The sequence below is a fragment of the Desmodus rotundus genome, chromosome 12 (genome assembly GCF_022682495.2).
Source record: "Desmodus rotundus isolate HL8 chromosome 12, HLdesRot8A.1, whole genome shotgun sequence".
NCBI classification, from domain to species: Eukaryota; Metazoa; Chordata; class Mammalia; order Chiroptera; family Phyllostomidae; genus Desmodus; species Desmodus rotundus.
The window spans coordinates 61,104,698-61,122,058 of NC_071398.1; the positions used below are offsets into that span (position 1 = coordinate 61,104,698).

At 52.3% G+C, this 17,361-nt stretch overlaps 1 protein-coding gene and 1 pseudogene across 1 annotated transcript in view; both read left to right on the forward strand.

Annotated features, from left to right (window-relative positions):
- KCNC4 (potassium voltage-gated channel subfamily C member 4) overlaps window positions 1-167 on the forward strand; it is a 30,330-nt gene extending 30,163 nt beyond the window's left edge. The window contains exon 4 of the mRNA XM_053914630.2: window positions 82-167. Coding sequence (XP_053770605.1) covers window positions 82-134 — 53 coding nt within the window. The 3' untranslated portion in view covers window positions 135-167. The remainder of the gene's footprint in view (window positions 1-81) is intronic.
- A 16,324-nt stretch (window positions 168-16,491) lies between these two features.
- Window positions 16,492-17,027, forward strand: LOC112313816 (transgelin pseudogene; annotated as a pseudogene).
- Window positions 17,028-17,361: the final 334 nt, after the last annotated feature.

Below are 17,361 nucleotides of genomic sequence, written 5' to 3' on the forward strand. Positions count from 1 at the left end.
GCCCTCAGAGAAGCTGCCTGCTCCCAAGGCTACCGCCTGTGCTGGGGGCGCCTCTGTCTCACCTACTCCTCTCTCCCCCAGGCCTGGGATCAGGAGCTGCCCGGGGTCTTTTCCACACACACACACAAGTGTGAGCCCCTGGAAATGCCAAGCGAGGAGGAGGGGAGGTAAGAGAAAGTACCATGGGGGGAGGGGAGAGAAAGAGAGATCTCAGAAGATAAGGAGGAGTAGGAGGGGAGGAGGAGAGGAGAATGGGGAGGGGAGGAGGAGACGGGGAGGAGAGAACAGGGAGAAAGGAGGAGTGGTAGATGGAGGTGTGGGAGGGGAAACTGGCAGGAGGAGAAAAAAAGCGGGAAGGAGAAGACTGGGAGGGGAGGAGGGGGAAGGAAGATCAGCCCTGGCAGTGGGACCTAAAATGAACCAAACAGGCTGGAAATAGAACAGCGGGGCGAACCCCAAGCCCTCTGTTTGGGTGTCTGCTGAGCGAGCACGTGAATGAACAGAACTGGGGGCGCAATTCAAGGAAGAAATAGATCCTTTCACCGCAGAGGTAGGTCAGAACGGGAGACGTGCACTCCAGCCCAGCCCAGCCCAGATTAGCTGGGTTTTTGTTTTTTTGTTTTTCCTGAGGACGTTTTCTTTATGTAACCGTTATTTTTAACTGGGTTGCTGGATTAGCCTGACGCCACCCCATCCTTGGCAGGTGGCAGCTTTGGGTGACTCTGAAACCAAGACCACTCAGGACTTTTGTTCTAACTGTGGACACTGCTGACTTCAGGGGAAGGGATCTTAATCCACTTTCCAAAAGGAGGCTTTGGCATCGGAGTGGTGTCACTGGATACCACCTCCCTTATTAGAACAAAACCCAGTTCTCAGAAGGCTCTGGACTGGCGGGGGTGGGGAGGCTGTCTGTCTTAGCCCCCCAGGACCCCCATGTGTTTGGATGACTGGACTTGACACCGGCAAACTTCACCCTGGCAGGTGCCCAGGCTGCCTCCCTCCCTGACCACCAGCTCCATAGCACCCTGTCCCTCCCTTCTTCCCAACACTTTTTCTCCCTTTCCTCAACTAGGCCCCCATGGAGACTCCTGGGTTGTAAAGAGAATTCGCTGACTCTTGGGGCCCAGGGAACCCATAAAGTTTAAGCTGAAGTTGTGTGTATGTGTGCGTGAATATACATCTTCTGGAGACATGGTCCAGCCCTCCCACCAGACTCTCTGAGGATTTTGTGCCCAGCCCCACCCCCACTCCAAAATGAAGAACTAATATCTAGGCATGAGACATGGGCCCAGACCTGGCTGTGAAGACAGCGGGCGCCCTTGGCCCCTGGCGGCTGCTTTCCAGTCTGGCCCAAGGAGTCCTCCTCACTTTGGAGCTTTTGCTGCATCACAGAATTCTCTAGAGTTCAGACCAGTTCTGACTTGGGATACAAGGTAGACAGGAGTCAGGGCTGGGACTCCAGCCTTGTACCCGCCCCTGGCCATGCAGGCTTTGGCCATTTGCTTGATGTGGCTGAGCTCAGTCCCCCATTTGTGAAGCTGGGGATAATCCTGCCCACCTTAGCGGTTCTCACAGGCTCAGGGGAGATCCTGTTCCCTACTCCTTAGCTCGTACCTGACCTAATAAAGCATCATTTCCTTCCTTCCTATCTCCCTTCTGTCCTGGAGGAACTCCAAGGCCCTTTGCAGATGTGATAGGTGGGCTCCATGGGGCAGGTAGAGGCAGTTTGGGGTTTGAGGAACCCTAAACTGGGGAGAGAAAGAGCCCAGGTCCTTCCCCAGCCTCTTCAGGGAGGGCTGGGGCAGGAGTATTAGATCTGGTGGAGGACGGGAGAGGGAGACCTGGGGGAGCAGGTCTCCATTGGGGCAGAGAGGCAACCAAAGTCACACCTGACATTTGGAACCTAGCTGGCTGTCAGAGTGGATTTTGGCTTTAACCAGATCTGAAATTTCTGCAGAGCACCAGGAGGCTGGGGGCTAGCAGGCCTGGGTCCCTTCCCCAAGCTCCAGCGCAGTTCCCTCTGCTGCTCTGGGCCTCAGTTCGCATCTGAAGATGTTCAACCAAAGCCCCAGCTGGAGATCAGTTCATGGCAAAAACTGAGAGGAAGTCTTATCTCCAAGGAGATTAGATGAGAGTTTTTCTGTTTCTACCCGATGGTTAGTCCTGAACATGGTGACCCTGAGTGGCCACAGGACCCTAGAGTCATCTGGCTTCCCAGACTGGCTGCTTCAAGATACATTAGCCAAAAGGAAGCTGATTGAAGACCGCTTGGCCCCTGCCCTCTTTGCACATGGGCCCCCCACTCCCCAGAGGGACAATGGATTGAAAAGCCACCCTGAAGTCCCTCGGTCCCCACTTGGTCTCTCCTCTTCCTCGGCCTGAAGTAGCTTGAACGTGTGTGTTGGGTAGGACTGCCTGGAAGGAAAGCCAGTCAGCTGCCTCCCTTCTGACAGTGATGAGGTGGGGGACCAAGGGGGATGTTTCAGAAAATTGAAGAGCTCTCGGTTCTTCGTACTGTTCGGGTCTGTTCCAGCTCTGCCCGCCCTCGTTTGACCCTCCTCTTGCAGTAGCAAGAGCCTGGCATATTAAACAGTGCCCTGAGGGGCTCCAAGTTCCTCAGATGTGAAGGGCCAGAGAGAGCCAGGCCAGCCCTCATCTCCCGCCAGGTGATGGGGTCAGAGCGGCCCAAGCACGTGCTCTGTCTTGCCTCCCTAGGCCAAAGGCTGAGTTCACACCAGGCTGAGCATTCTCTGACCCTTACCAACCCGCCCCCAAGGCTGCCAGGGTGTCAGCTACCAAACCACCAACCCATAAAAGTCATCTCCACTTTGTCCTGACCTCAGGAGCCACCTCGCCCCCATGTTTTCTTCACTGTGGACTTGGATACCACAGCTGTAACCTGACGCGTATAAAATATTTTTAGCTACCAGCCATGACGCCAACCTCATCCCCATTCACAACTGGGTGACCAGAGGGTGGGAAACTGGAAGGCCCCGCCAGCCGACTGCAAGGCCAACGCTCCTTGAAGGACAAGCCTGGTCACGGCCTTCCTTTTCTGAAAGCCCCTTATGGCTCCCTTTTGGGTGATGCCTTTGTGTAGCTTCCCAAGAGCCTTGACCATCTGGTCCCAGCTGGTCTCTCAGGCCTCTGTCCCTGCCCCTCCCCCCCACACACACACCCAAGCACACCCTTCCCTTTGCTCGGAGTGAAGCCTGATCATCCTTTGTGAAGTCTTTTCCGACCCACCCCATCCCACCAGCAGAATTTTGTGTCCTTGATACACCTGTCCAGGGGCATCTGTTGTATGTGGTGTTTACCTGAGCGCTTTGCACAAACCCTGTTACTTGGGCCCTTAGCTTGGACTCATCTGTCCTGAACCCCTACCAACGGAGCCACGGAGACCTGTGTAGCTATGCTCGGAAAAATTACCCGAAATTTAGATAAGGCCAAGAGAATGCCCATGTGTTTCTTTGGTGTCCTACTGAAGCTTTGTTTAACAGACCTGCGCAAAGATTAGTTAATTCTCTAGAACTGTGCTATTACCACACAGCGACTGAGCACTTGGAATGTGGCGAATGCCCCGTGTCCAAATGACAATATTTGGATAGGTTGGGTTACATAAAATATCCTATTGAAATAAATTTCACCTGTTCATGTTTACTTTTTAAGGAGGCTACTAGAAAGATTTAAATTATACACGCAGGTCTGGTTGTCTACCTGCCAGACAGCGCTAGAGGGTGGTTTCGACTCTGCCCTTTGCTGTTATTAAGGAAGGGCTCAGACTGTGAAGTCACCTGTGAACTTGTAGATTTTCGTCGGATAGAGATTCGAATGGTCTCTGTCCAGGAGGAGAGGTCACCCCAGTTTTGTTAGACATATACCAGATTTGTCTCCAACTTCACCAAAAATATTTTTCTGTGCCTTTCTTTTAAATCCTAGTTCCTGAAGGACCCTCTGAACCAGCTTTACCATCCCATTGGTTCTCATGTTAATCGATGCGTTCATCCGCGTCTTTGACACATGGCCGCTCTGTATTTGTATGAGACTCATGCTTTTAACCTTTTGGAAATTCTGCTTAGACAGATCTCTGTCTCCTGTCCAGGTTAAGAACAGACACTGAATTATTGACATACCTGGATTAAACAGGGCCTCGATAAAGGTTGAAGGAATAAAAAGCGCCTGTTTGACGTTGGGACCTTAGTTTCAAACTGCCAACCGCAGTGTATGGTGGGATACCTTTCTGCCATATGCTGGGGTTGGGGCACGTACAATAGGGAAAATGAGACCCTCTTTTCAGGACCCCAAACTATTTGGGTGGTCCCCATGAAGATTCTCTGATTTGGGAGGATCTCAAGGGAATGTTGGCCAAGGTGAGTCCTTTCAGTCAGCTGAAAGGGGGGGTCCTTTTAGCTCCCCCCAGGATGCTGCTGGAAGCAGGGCACCCAGATAGGTCTCCCTGCCCTAGCTGTCCCCCAGCCTGGACTCTTGCCATCCGCAGCACTGGGAAGGTCCCACCAGGCCACGCTGACTGCCCACGCTGGTCTGGGCACAGGAGCTCCTTCTGTTTGAGTTCAGAGGCAGGGCTGGCCTGGGGAGCCAGGTCCTCTAGGGGGTCTGGATGGTCTCAGGGGCCTGAGTCCAGGCAGACAACTGCAAAACAATATCTCTTCCCCTGACCCCACTCTCCATCCCCACAGTGGGAATGGCCGCTGACAGGTAGGGAAGGAAGTTGATTGCAAATTCCTGGAGGGCCAAAAAGTGTCATTTGTATGCCTGGCACCTGCTAAGCACTTTGCTGGGGCGCGCAGTGGAAGCTCCGTGAATGCTAATCCACTCTCTGCACAGCTCCAGCCTAAGCCAGTTTCCTCTGTGAGCCTGATGTGCGGACTCCCTGGCCTCGACCGGACAGGGACTCAGCAACCCCCCACTGGGGTCTGGGCCGGGCCTGCCGGTAACTAGGCATCAAATGCAGGGTGGTGACCTTTTAGGAGTGTCACACCAAGCCTGCCCTGTCCACACTCCTTACACATAAAAGAAACATCGGTAGAGAACCTGCTGCTGGGGAAGGAGAATAAAAGCACGTATTCTTTTATTATGGTGAAATCTACATAAAATGTACCATTTCAGGGCACTGAGCCCATTCACAGTGTTGTATGACCGTCCTCACCATTTATCCTCTTAAGTCTTTTCATCTTGTAAAAATGAAACACTGAGCCTGCTCAACAACAGCTCCCCGGCCTCCCCTCCCCCATCCCGGCAGCCACCTTCTACTTCCTGTACCTCATGTCAGTGGAATCATGTAGTATTTGTCCTTTTGTGACTGGCTTAGCATAATGTCCTCCAAGTTCCTTCATATTGTAGCATGTGGCAGAACTTCCTTCTTTCCTGACACTAAAAAATAGTCCACTGTTTATATAGCAGTCCCCCTGATCCGCAGGAGACATGGTCCAAGGCCTCCCCGGGGCAGCTGAAACTGAGGATAATACCAAACCCCATGTGTACGAAGTTTTTTCCTACTCGCACATATTGAATACTTACAGGCTTAACGTAGAAATTCGGCTCAGTTAGAGATAACAGTAACTAATAAACAGAACAATTATAACAATGGGCTGTAATTACAGTTATACGAATGGCATGGGGCCACCATGAAGTAAAGTAGGGTCACTTGGACACAAGCACCCGGTCCCTCGACGGTCCCCTTGGAAACCCACATGGCTGCCAAGCGCTTAACGGGTGGGAAGTGTGTGCCACAGGGGAGACACCGCACAAAGGAAGGGTCCACGTCCCGGGCGGGATGGCACGAGATTTCATCATGCTACTCAGAAAGGTGTGCGATTTAAAACTCATGAAGTATTTATTTCTGGAACCTTCCATTGCATATTTTCAAACCTCTGTTGACCATGCACAACCAAAACAGGGAAAGTGAATTGGCAGATAAGAAGGGACATTAGGACTTGGGTTGCTTTCAACGTCGAGTTTGGGCTGTCGTGGATAACGGGAGAGTGACTGTGTTGTGCTGGCTTTGAGCTACGCTCTGCCCCGGTGACATCTCTCTTACTCCACACCACAGCCCTATGGGGTGGAGACTGTCGTTTCCACTTTATACAAAGTGAAGTTTCCAGAGACCTAATGACTTGCTCGAGGTCATAGGTGATGAGTGGCAGTGGAGTCTGGAACCCAGGTTCAGCTTGGTTCCAAAGCCACACTCTTCCCAGGCAGCTGGGGAATGAAAACAAATGCAGTCCTCAAAAGGAGGGGCCACACCCCCAAAGCTGTTAGCAGCTCACACTTTCCCTTAATTAACAATGAACACCTCAGATAACAGTGGGTCATTCCCAGTTTTCTCATAAAGTAACACTGTTTTCCAGATGGTTCCCAGACACAGGCCCTCCTTCCCTGACTCCTGACCCTTCCCCTCCCTCATTCACAGTCTAAGGCCCACCCCACTCAGCTCTAGCTTCATTTCCAACCGCCACACCCTTGGGAGGGGGTCCCTCCTCCTTGCTTACCTGGGCTTCCAGGCCTCCCTGCACGCTGTGCTACGGTTTACCCTCTCGCTCCCTCCTGGCTGTAGGGTCCTCAGGGCACAGTTCACACGGTCCCTTTGCGTGCTTGCCCCTCCCACGGCCCATGCTCTACAGCTGGTGGAATCAGTGAATGACTCACCCAGTCAATGGCAGCAGGGAAGATGAGGAATGAAGAAAGAGAAAACCAGAATGCTCCTCCTCTACTTCACCATTTGTGTCAGACCAGGCAGTGAGTTATTAAGACTGATTTCTGTACCACGTGGGGCGCCACTGCACAAGCCTGAGCCACTGGGGGCCAGGTGGTGGAAACTCCCTGGAAAATCAATGGAACCATCGTCCTGGAGAAGTATGCCCACATGGTTGGCCAAGGAAGGAGAGGAGGGGCCTTTCAGTCGGTAGATTTCACATCCGGAGGACAACTGGATCCCCAGGGCACAAGCCATTTGTGTGAGCTTAGGTGAGATGACTCGTTCATTCCTTCATTCACAGTCACCCCAATTACCAGACATGCACTGGCCTTGAGTTAGACACCTGTTCAGCACCCAGCTCACACCTGAGGGAGAAGAGGGAGGTCAGACCCTCTCCTGAGATGCCGTGTGCACAGGCAGAGGCCCCACCACCTTGGAGAGGCCCGGGGCTTCTCTGGGACGAGGAGAGAGGCTGGGCAGAAGAGGCTCAGCCATGCCCACGGGCAGGGAGCGGGTGGCCGCTTCTGAAGCTGAGCCCCTGGACTTCAGGACGTACTCACTGCACCTGCAGGCTTGGCCAATGCTCCAGCCTTTGCTGTCAGGACAGGAGGACCACTCAGCAGGTCGGGGTGCGGCGGGGGACAGTAGGCAAACAGTCATAGCCAGGTATCTGGTGTGGCAACTTTACTTCCAGAGGGTAAGGGAAGTGCCTGTCCTTTTATAGGGCTTCACGTTCCACAGGCTATGAACTTAAAAATGTACAGCAGAAAGAGACAGGATTTGAATTTGGACGGCAAGGACCGAGATTATTTGCCCAAGAGAGGAGGCACTTAAGTGATTTGATCATTCCTGATTATCCGTAAGGTGTTAGGATGACAACATTAACCCATGGTCCTCATGTCAACCCTAACAGGTGAGCAGGGGAGGGCACCGTCCCATCGTGCAGGCAAAGAAAACGGGCCATGAAAAGTGGAGGCCCTCGCCGGCCGCTCGGTTCATCAGAAAGGGCATTCGATGGCAGTATCTCTGTCCTTGGTCCAGGGTCCCTGCTCACACCATGTTGCATCCCTGACCACATGGGTACAAGGAGAAGTCTCACATTGGGGGCACCGTGGAACCAAGTTCAGGTAGCTCTCTGAGGACTGCCCACAGGGAGGAGCAGGGGTGGGGCAGGCTCTGGGTCTCCGGGAGCCTGTGGAGCCCGCCACACCTCACTCCCACTCTTCACCTAGGTGCCCAGGCCCAGCGGCCCTGGCAGCTCGAGTGCAGTCATTTACCTTCCCCGGCACTGGCAGAGGTGACCTGGGGAACTCAGAGGCTTGTGGCTCAAGGAGGATGTCCAGGTTCTGTTACTCAGTGTGCCTGCAAGAAAATAAATCCACTGAAGTTATTTTTTTTTCTTTCCAACAAAGAAATGAGATTGACCATCCATCCCTGGCTGCCAGAGGAGAGTTCCTTTCCTGCCTTAGTCACAGCCATTAAATCGGTCATTTTGGTTCAGGGATAAAAGTCCACCCCGCTGGGCTGTGGCTAGCCTGGTTAACTCAAGTTCACCGGTTAGCTTGTTGACTGGGGGAGGGATGGAGAGAGGCTTTGCTCCCCAGTGGGCCCTCCCTCCCAGATGCCTGGAGCACTCCCAAAGGCTGTTCCTCAGTCAGAGCAGGAGAGGGTGGAGGGCTCAGCTCGGACCCTTCCTCTTTGCTCAGAAAACGTCCCAAAGCCCCGCTTCCCTAGGGAGGACCTGGCACATCTCGGTCCCTAGGCACTTCCTGTGTGCCGATGTGCTGTGCGCTTCAGCACATCAAACCCTAACACCGTCCTTCGGAGAAGACGAAAAACCAGAGGTTCAGGGTGTTCTTGGTGGGGCAGGCAGCTAGCACATTGCATGGCCTCAATCTAGCATGATCGTCACTTCGGTCACCGCAGGTGTTGTCAACTTTTAATAGTGAGGGAACCGAGACTCAGGCTTCCTGAGCTTGTCCAAGGCAAACAACTGCCAAGTGATAGACCTAAAATTGGAGGCCAGACCTGTGTTTACGGTCTGATCTCCCGACTGCCTCAGGCCGACTGTCTTCCCCCATACCACCCATGGTGGGGCCTCCGCACCTGGGCTCACTGGGTCCCTCAGCACCCTCGTCCCACCCCCATCCTGTCAGCCAGCTTTCTGGAGTGACTGAACATCTTCATGGCCTGTGTGTGTGGTCCATGCCAGACATGCCGGGCCCGTTCTCTCCTTCCCACTCTCCTGTGGCATTTACCAGAAGGCACTTCATTATGATCTGTAGGTGTGTCCTCAGCTTGCACACATGTGTTTGTTACTCAAAGCATTTGAATGTGTATTTAAAGATTTTATTTATTTATTTTTAGAGAGGGGAAGGGAGGGAGAGAGGGAGAGAAACATCAATGTGCGGTTGCCTCTCGAGCGCCCCCTACTGGAGACCTGGCCCAAAACCCAGGTATGTGCCCTAGACTGGGAATGGAACCGGCGACCCTTTGGTTCGCAGGCCAACACTCAGTCCACCGAGCCACACCAGCCAAGGCTGAATGTCCATTTTCTTGATGAGTCTTCCTGAGAACCTGGTGCGGGGGTGTACAAATCCTGAGGGCTGGCCAGAGCTAAGGTGACGAGCTGGTTGGTGGGAGAGCAGGACCACGACCCAGGCGTGGACCCGTGGGTAAGGCTCTTTTCTCTGCTGGCCCACAGACACGTGATCGACTGCTTCATGGAACCGTGTCCCCGATCAGCTGATTTCCTCCCCGTTTCTTCTCCCCCAGAACCATGAGAAGGGTCTTGCTGCGGTGCTGTTGAGGGTGTCGTCACACTGGCTCAGAGGGCAGCTTGAGTCAGAGGGGCACTGGCAAGAAGCATCTCAGGTGAAGCCTTGAATGAGTCCAGCACCTGGCAAGGTGAGGTCCTGGTTCAGGACAGGGGGCCTTCCAGTGTCCCCCAAAGGGTTCATGCCAGGTCTTGGGTCTGCAGATCCCTGCCTCACCCTGTGTCTATGCAGGGGACCACAGTAAGGACAGGCGGTCAGTTACAGACCAGTCCCCAGGGAGCCACAGCATCCTGCCTCCAGCAGGAGGGGAAAGGAAAATCTTCCGAGACCTGCTCTTGCCTCACCTGAAAAAGGAAATGGGAGAAGGAGGAGCTATTGCTTTGCCCACAGAGTTGCAGGAAGGAACCAGAAGCAGAGCAATGGGTGCCTCCTCGGGCAGTGGGTGCCCCCACTGAGCATATCTGTTCTACCAAAAAGGAGGATCAGGTTGCGTGGAACCATTTCTGTTCCAGCCAGACAGCCTGAAGGATTTGGGGTGCATCCAGGAGCGCAGCCCCTTCTCTCTGTTTCAAGCCAACCAGTCTGCTGCAGGGCCTGACCCCCTGAGGCTCAGGAGAGTGGTCAAGGTCAGGAAGGCACCCTCAAGTGACATGGTGTGTCATCTGTGGGATCCTTCTGTGCCTGCATAGCACCAACTGTATCTCCCAGAACCGTCCCAAAGAGTCGTGGTCACGTTCCATCTCTCCAGCCTCATGGGTGAGGCCCGGCCTGGAGCAGGGACTGCGGCTGGGTGTGTGACGCCTGCTCTTTGAGAGCAGCCCTGGCAGGGACTGCTTGTTCTGCACTCCGCACAGTTTCCTGCTCTGGGAAATGCAGAATTAATTGAATGACATGTGCAGGATTACGGGAAGGCAATGGGGCGGGGGCAGGGCTGTCTGTCGATCCTGCCAAGGAGACTAGGAATTCATTCAACCTGTCACTTTATACTGAGCTCCCTGAGCAGATGTCAGTGAGCAGTCACCTCTTCTACCCTGAATACAGTACCTCACAGCCCAAGCATGTCCTTTGCAGGGCTGGCCAGAGCCTGGGGGGCCCATGGAGAGGGCCGCTGTTCTAGGGTTAGCACGGGCCACACCTGCAACAGCCACACCACCCAATTCCACCCCGTTCCAGTTCCTTCCATGTTAGCTGATCACCTACTATGTGCAGGGAACACTGCCAGGGTTGTAAGTAAAATCGTCTTCCTGTTGAGAGACTTGATGCATAGCACAGGAGACATCCAGGCACGCAGGCGGCATGCCTGCAGTCTCAGAAATAACCCTGGTTTCAAACATTCCGTAAACTCTGGGGGGAGCGAGGAACATACGTGCTCTCATTCACACCTGTCATCCCGGCGCCTGACAGCCTGGAACAGAGTATGACTCCGTACACGTTTGTTGAACGTGTAAATGAACAAATGCCCAGCTCCCCTGAGCTGGACCAGCACATTCGCCGGAGCCCTGCAGGGAGTTAGGGCTCCAGGTGCTCGCTACTGGCTGTCCCTCCAGAACCCCTCAGTTTCCTCTCGAGAGAGCTTCCTTGCTTCACTTCCCTGCCTTCTGTTCAGCAGACTCCCGGCCCCAGTGCCGAGCTCTGCGATTTCACAGGCGGCGCCCCACTGCAAGTGCCCCGGCCCCAGGTGCCCAGGATGACTGATGTTAGCAGCCCGTTGTCGGCCAGATACGCTTGAAGACGCCTGGCCTGGCTGGAGGGCCGTAGACAGAGCCAGGTGTATTTTTAGCTCTTTGGGTATCCAGACTGGTTTTGAGATGCAGTTGTTACAGACACCCGGGCAAATCAGTATTCTGCTACTGGCCTCCCCACACCAGCAGTTTCCACTCAGTGTCTCAGAAGCAAGGGTTGCCATGGAGATTGAGTGCCAGGGCAACCGAACTTCCTGTAGGGAATCAGTGGTCCAGGTAGAGCTCTGGGCCAATGGGAATGCAGGTGCTCCTGGGATGGCCACAGCTTTGTGTCCTGAAGGCAGAGGGTGGCAGAAGTCCCTGGCACCCTCAGAAAGGGTCATCTGGGTGACGGAGAACGCTGTCTCTGGAACTTTGTTCAGGGAGGGCCTGAATCTGTGTCATCCTCACATCGGCCATAGGACTGGGTTGGTTCTCTCCCTGTTCCTTTGCCCAAGGATTTTGGCCATCCAAGAAGCAGGCTGGAAGCTGTTTGGTGGGGAAGGCGGCGGGGCAATTTTGTAAGAGAGGCCAGTCCTGGCAATTACCTAGAACACAAGCTGTGTGTGAGACTAGGGGAGGCCAGGTAGACCTAGTTCTAGAGCCATGGAATTACCATAGCCCACGCTTCTGGGTGGCTCTGGGCAGGATTATCTCATTTGAACCTTGCTGTCATCTGCGGGAGGGCAGCCAAGACAGGTGTCATGGTCCCCACTTTCCTCATTCATTCAACAAACATTTCCTGTGTGTCTGATAGGCTAGGCAATTGACATGAAAAATCCGAGGCCCCGAAAGGCCAAGAGACCCACCTGCAGTTTACAAAGCTAGTAAGATGGGACCAGAAGAGCACTCAGGTCTGTCTGGTCCATGGAGTCAGAGGCTTAAGAGCCCGGAGCTCTTAGAGAGCATTTAGCCTGACCCTCACACTTCACAGAAGATAAACTGGGGCCCACAGAGACCCTGACAGTTGGTCACTCAGGGAGTTGGTGGTAGAGGGCCAGGATACTTTTGCCCACTCTTCCTCACTTCACCCAGAGCTCTTTCTAGAGAAACGTGCTGCTCCAAATTTTTACTGGACACTTGTTCTGTGTTAGACACTAGTTCAGATGAAATTTACCCTTCATTGTTGTTAACAGAGATGTGACCACAGTGATTTAAACAAACAAGAGTTTTATTCCTTCTCATAAGAAAAGGTCCAGAGGCAGGTATTCCAGGGCTGAGTGACAGCTTGATAAAGTCATCAAGGATGCAGGTTCCTCCTAGCTTTCTGCATCACTGTCTTTAGCACACAGGTTCACTCCTAAAGTACCCAAAATAGCTGCTGGAGTTCTACCACTTACATCCACATTCCAGGTAGGAAAACAAGGAAAAGAGAGGAACAAAAGGGTGTGCATGCTGCCCTGTCTCATCCACTCCCTTCTTTAGGACTCTTCCTGAAAGCCCATCTAAGTTGCACTTATAACCAATTAACACTTACTGGTTGCCAGGGAGGTTAAGAAATAAATATCTTTTACCAGAGCACATTGCTAACCTAAATAAAAATGGGGTTATGGGAAGAATGAAGAATGGGAGAATGATGGTGGGAACAATCAGCAATTTCTGCCTTAGGCACTTTGCTAGACACTCTATGGATATATATGTTATATAACATGTAATATGGGTCCTAAGATTTATAAAGGGTTTTTGTTTCCTGCTTATTAAAACTTTTCTGTCCTTTCTAAACTTTGTGCAGTGTGTGTATATATACTTGACAAAGACAAAAAACATTACCCATCCACCTTCCTCCTTCCATGTGGGTGATGATTGGCCCTGCCAGAGTCCCCTGTTATACTTTCATGAGGGACAGTGCAAAAATTCTTGAAACAGGATTTGAACAAACTTAATTCAGTTCATTTTGAATGAAATCCACAGACCTTGTAGATATCACCCTTGGAGGAGGCTTGGAGCAGAAGTGGCAAATTCACCCAGGAGCTGAAGAAAATCATAGCTTCCTGCAAAGCCAGCTGCCCAGCCCTGAGCCCCTCCACCTGCTGGACCCCCACTGCCAGCCTCCAGCCCCCAGCTCCTCTTGTCTGGGAGTCCCTCCCACACACAGTCTCCTCCCTGCTGAAATCCAACGCTGAGCTGCTGGGCTGCTGGGCTGTACGCCGGCCTGGAGTCATACTGAACAGAAGGGGTGGACGCTGCAGGTCCGCCAGGAGGGCTTGGCCTTTGCACAGCCTCTCACAGATGGCGAGGGTTATTTATGAATTGGAACTGGCCTCCTCAAGGACCCATCAGGTAGGTCAAAGGCGTGGAGAAGCTCCACCGTAAACCAAAGCTGGGGCCCACGCATCCCGACTGCTGACTGGGAGCCCAGAGAGCCCACTCCAACACTGTCTCCCAACGCGGAGTTTCTTGACAACAAGTAATATGTTGTCCAAGTCGTGGTGAGAGGTTTTTGAGAGGCAGCCATGACAAAGCAAGGGTCAGTCTACAAGGGGGTACCCAAAAGAAATTGGAGTTATCTTATGGTGGGTGGGCCCCTTGTAGTACAGGCTTCCCCTGCTAGGTGAGTGTTCTAGGAACCCATCTGTATCAGTGCACCAGCTGACGTTGTTGTGAGAGGCTACATTCAGCTTCAGTGAATTTTGTTTTGAAGATTCTTTCAATGCATTTGCTCATTTCATGATGGGTGATTTACAAGCGCACCTGCGCACATGCCCCACCCTCCCTATTCACCTGTTCTCACCCTGAGTGACTTTTTTGTTGTTTCCCTGGATGGAAAAAGTCCTCAAAGGGAGATGTTTTGCCGATGTGGAAAAGGTGAAAGAAAAAATGGCAGAAGCACTAAAAGGCATCAAAATCGATGAGTTCAGAAACTGTTTTGAGCAGTGGAAAAAAGTCTCGACAGGTGTATTGCATCAAATGGGGAGGACTTTGAAGGTGAGTGAAGTTAAAACATGTAAGAATAAGTACAGGTTTTAATAAATGAATTTTTAATAAGTGAATCCTGGGTTTTTTGGGTTCCCCCTTGTATGCAATATGAAATTGAAGTTCAGGTAGTTCACTCATGAGATGAGGCGAGACACTCCTAGTATCCCAGAATCCTTGTTGCCTTAATCTGTCTTAAATGAACACCGATTTTATCCGGGAGCAGTCACATGCTCAGTGGAAACATCTGCTCACTTGAAGATGTCCAGGAAATAGAGGTAGCAGCCCCCAGAAAGACTGGGCATCCATCCCTACCCAAAGGCAAAGGCCCAAGAGGAAAAGATAGTGTGCTGGCCTCTCCTCTCCCCTTCCTGCCTGGAGCGAGAAGGGGATGCCTGGGAATGCAGCAGCTGACTTGTGTCCCTGTGGAGGAAAGCCCATGCGAGGGGGGCCCGGAGGGGAAGCCAGGCCAGGGTCTGGGGTCCTCCGTGACCTCTTGGCAACATCCCTGGACTTCCTACCCCCTGACTTCTTATGTGACGAAAAGCCCAATTTGGGTCAGCTGGCATCAGTTTCTGATACAAGAAGTCAAATGCAATTCTGACTGACACCCAAAGGCTGAGGAAGGGCTGTGCCCCTTGTGTGATGGCAGCCTCGCCAACCGACATGCAGGGCTGCCCTGGTTCTGTCGCCTGGTCCCTGTGGGGTTAGAAGCGGGCCAGCTGGGGTCAGACCACCCCATGGATCGGGGAAGAAACGGACAGAGTTCTCCCACCCAGCTGAGCCCCCAGCAGGCCTGGCTTGCCTCTCGGACTGGGCTGGGCTCTTCCTTGACTGTCTGTCTGTACATCACTCTGCGGGGGTGTCCAACCCTCGGCCTGCGGGCCGCCGCGTGCGGCCCAGGATGGCTAGGAATGCAGCCCAACACAAAATCGTAAATTTACTGAAAACATTATGAGATTTTGTTTTTGTTTTTGTCCGTGTTTGTGTATTTAATGTGGGGCCCAAGACAGCTCTTCTTCCAGTGTGGCCCAGAGACGCCAAAAGGGTGGACACCCCTGAGTAAGGGATACTTTGTCCTAATATTGGTTTCTTAAAAGTTCCAGCAATGTGTTCTGTGCATCTTCCAGTAATGTCTGCTGACAAAAGATTGCATTTTTGTCGCCGTATTGTTTTCCGTGTGTTATTTCAGCCATTTTTCATGGTAGAGAGAGCAAGTATTTCCCTACGGGCATGTGGCTTTTTGTGTTTTGCAATTATTAAGAAATACCGCAAGACTCTTGTAGACATTTATCGCTACATTTAATGAAATGTTGTGAAATAGTGGGGTAAGTGTTGGAATAACTTTAAGCACCAATAAAATAATTGATGTTTTATGTTTATGTTTGTGGTCTGGATTCTCACTTTTTAAATATCTTACTAATTGGGAAGCTTTCTGCAATTATTAGCTAATATCTCAAGGCCAAAACTCTTATGTCAATAACCTTCTTTAATGATAATAACTGCCAGCCATATTTTAGGGAATTACCTTGAAAATGTTGAATTTGTTGGTCAACTTTTCAGATACAATTAAATCGTCGTTGCTTTTGCCGCATAAGTACAGCCAACAAAGAGCGTGTCCAGAAGAAGGTCATTCCAGACATTTTCTTACTGTTTCTGGTGTTTGCGTTATTGATCACATATTTAACCCAGATGCCTTTGCAGGAAGCTTCTGAAGCCATTTGTGCGTTTTGTGGAGATTATATAGATACAGAGTAGGCACTCACAAAGGTGAATTGAGAAAAATATCACAGAGGATACTCATGGTTTCCTGCCTACAAAATCCTTACAGATCCTGAAGGACTGAGACCCTCCCTCCCTCTGTGGGGCCGTCGGCAGGGAGCCGTCTTATGCCCTCCACGGTGTGAAAGGGTGAGGGAGATGGTTCTGTTCCTGGGTTTGGGAGGGTCAAGTTCTTCATTCTCGGAGACTCTTCAGCCCAGACGCATTTTCCTGTATGGCGTATTCTCCCTCGGGAGAAGTATCAGCAGTCCATGGGACCCCGTTCTTCACTCTCCCGTAGAGCGGGGGGTCCAACCTTTTGGGGTCTCTAGGCCACACTGAAAGGAGAAGAGTTGTCTTGGGCCCCATGTTAAATACACAAACACTAACGAAAACAAAAAAAAAATCTCTTAATGTTTTCAGTAAATCCACGATTTTGTGTCGGGCCTCATTCATAGCCATCCTGGGCCATGGTGGACACCCCTGCTTTATAGGAAGATTGCTCTATGTTTGATTAAAAATATAGAGATTTGGGCTGTCTGTCCAAGTCCAGGCAGAACTGACTCCTTCCTGCGAGCCGTGAGGAACCCCTCTCTCCCCAAACATGGCCAACAAGGGACCTTCCTATGGCGGGAGCCGTGAAGTGCAATCCAAAGTTGAGAAGAAGTATGATGAGGAGCTGGAGGAGCGGCTGGTGGAATGGACTGTAGTGCGGTGTGGCCCTGATGTGGGCCGCCCAGACCGTGGGCACCTGGGCTTCCAGGTCTGGCTGAAGAATGGTGTGATTCTGAGCAAGCTGGTGAACAGCCTGTATCCTGATGGCTCCAAGCCAGTGAAGGTGGCCGAGAACCCACCCTCCATGGTCTTTAAGCAGATGGAGCAGGTGGCTCAGTTCCTGAAGGCAGCTGAGGACTACGGTGTCACCAAGACCGACATGTTCCAGACTGTTGACCTCTTTGAAGGCAAAGACAAGGCAGCAGTGCAGAGGACCCTGATGGTCCTGGGTAGCTTGGCAGTGACCAAGAATGATGGGCACTGCTGTGGAGTTCCCAGCTGGTTTATGAAGAAAGCCCAGGAGCACAAGAGGGAATTCACAGACAGCCAGCTGCGGGAGGGAAAGCACATCATTGGCTTATAAATGGGCAGCGACAGAGGAGCCTCCCAGGCTCGCAGGACATTTACAGAAGACCCCGGCAGATCATCAGTTAGACGATGAGGGCCAGCCCCCAGCCCCGCCCTTCCCCAGCTCACTGGCTGCAGCCATCCCGCCTAGCCCACCTTACCCACAGCTGTGTAGTTCTTCAGCCCCAGCCAAGTTTCCAGGCTCAGAGGCTCCATCACAGAGCAAAGGGGACTATGCTTGGGCAACTCCCCCCAACCCCTCAGCCCGACTTCTGAACCCAAACACTGCTACCCAGACCTCCTCCTAGTTCCCTCGCCATCTCTACTGTCTCTCCCCATCCTGGGCTGAGCA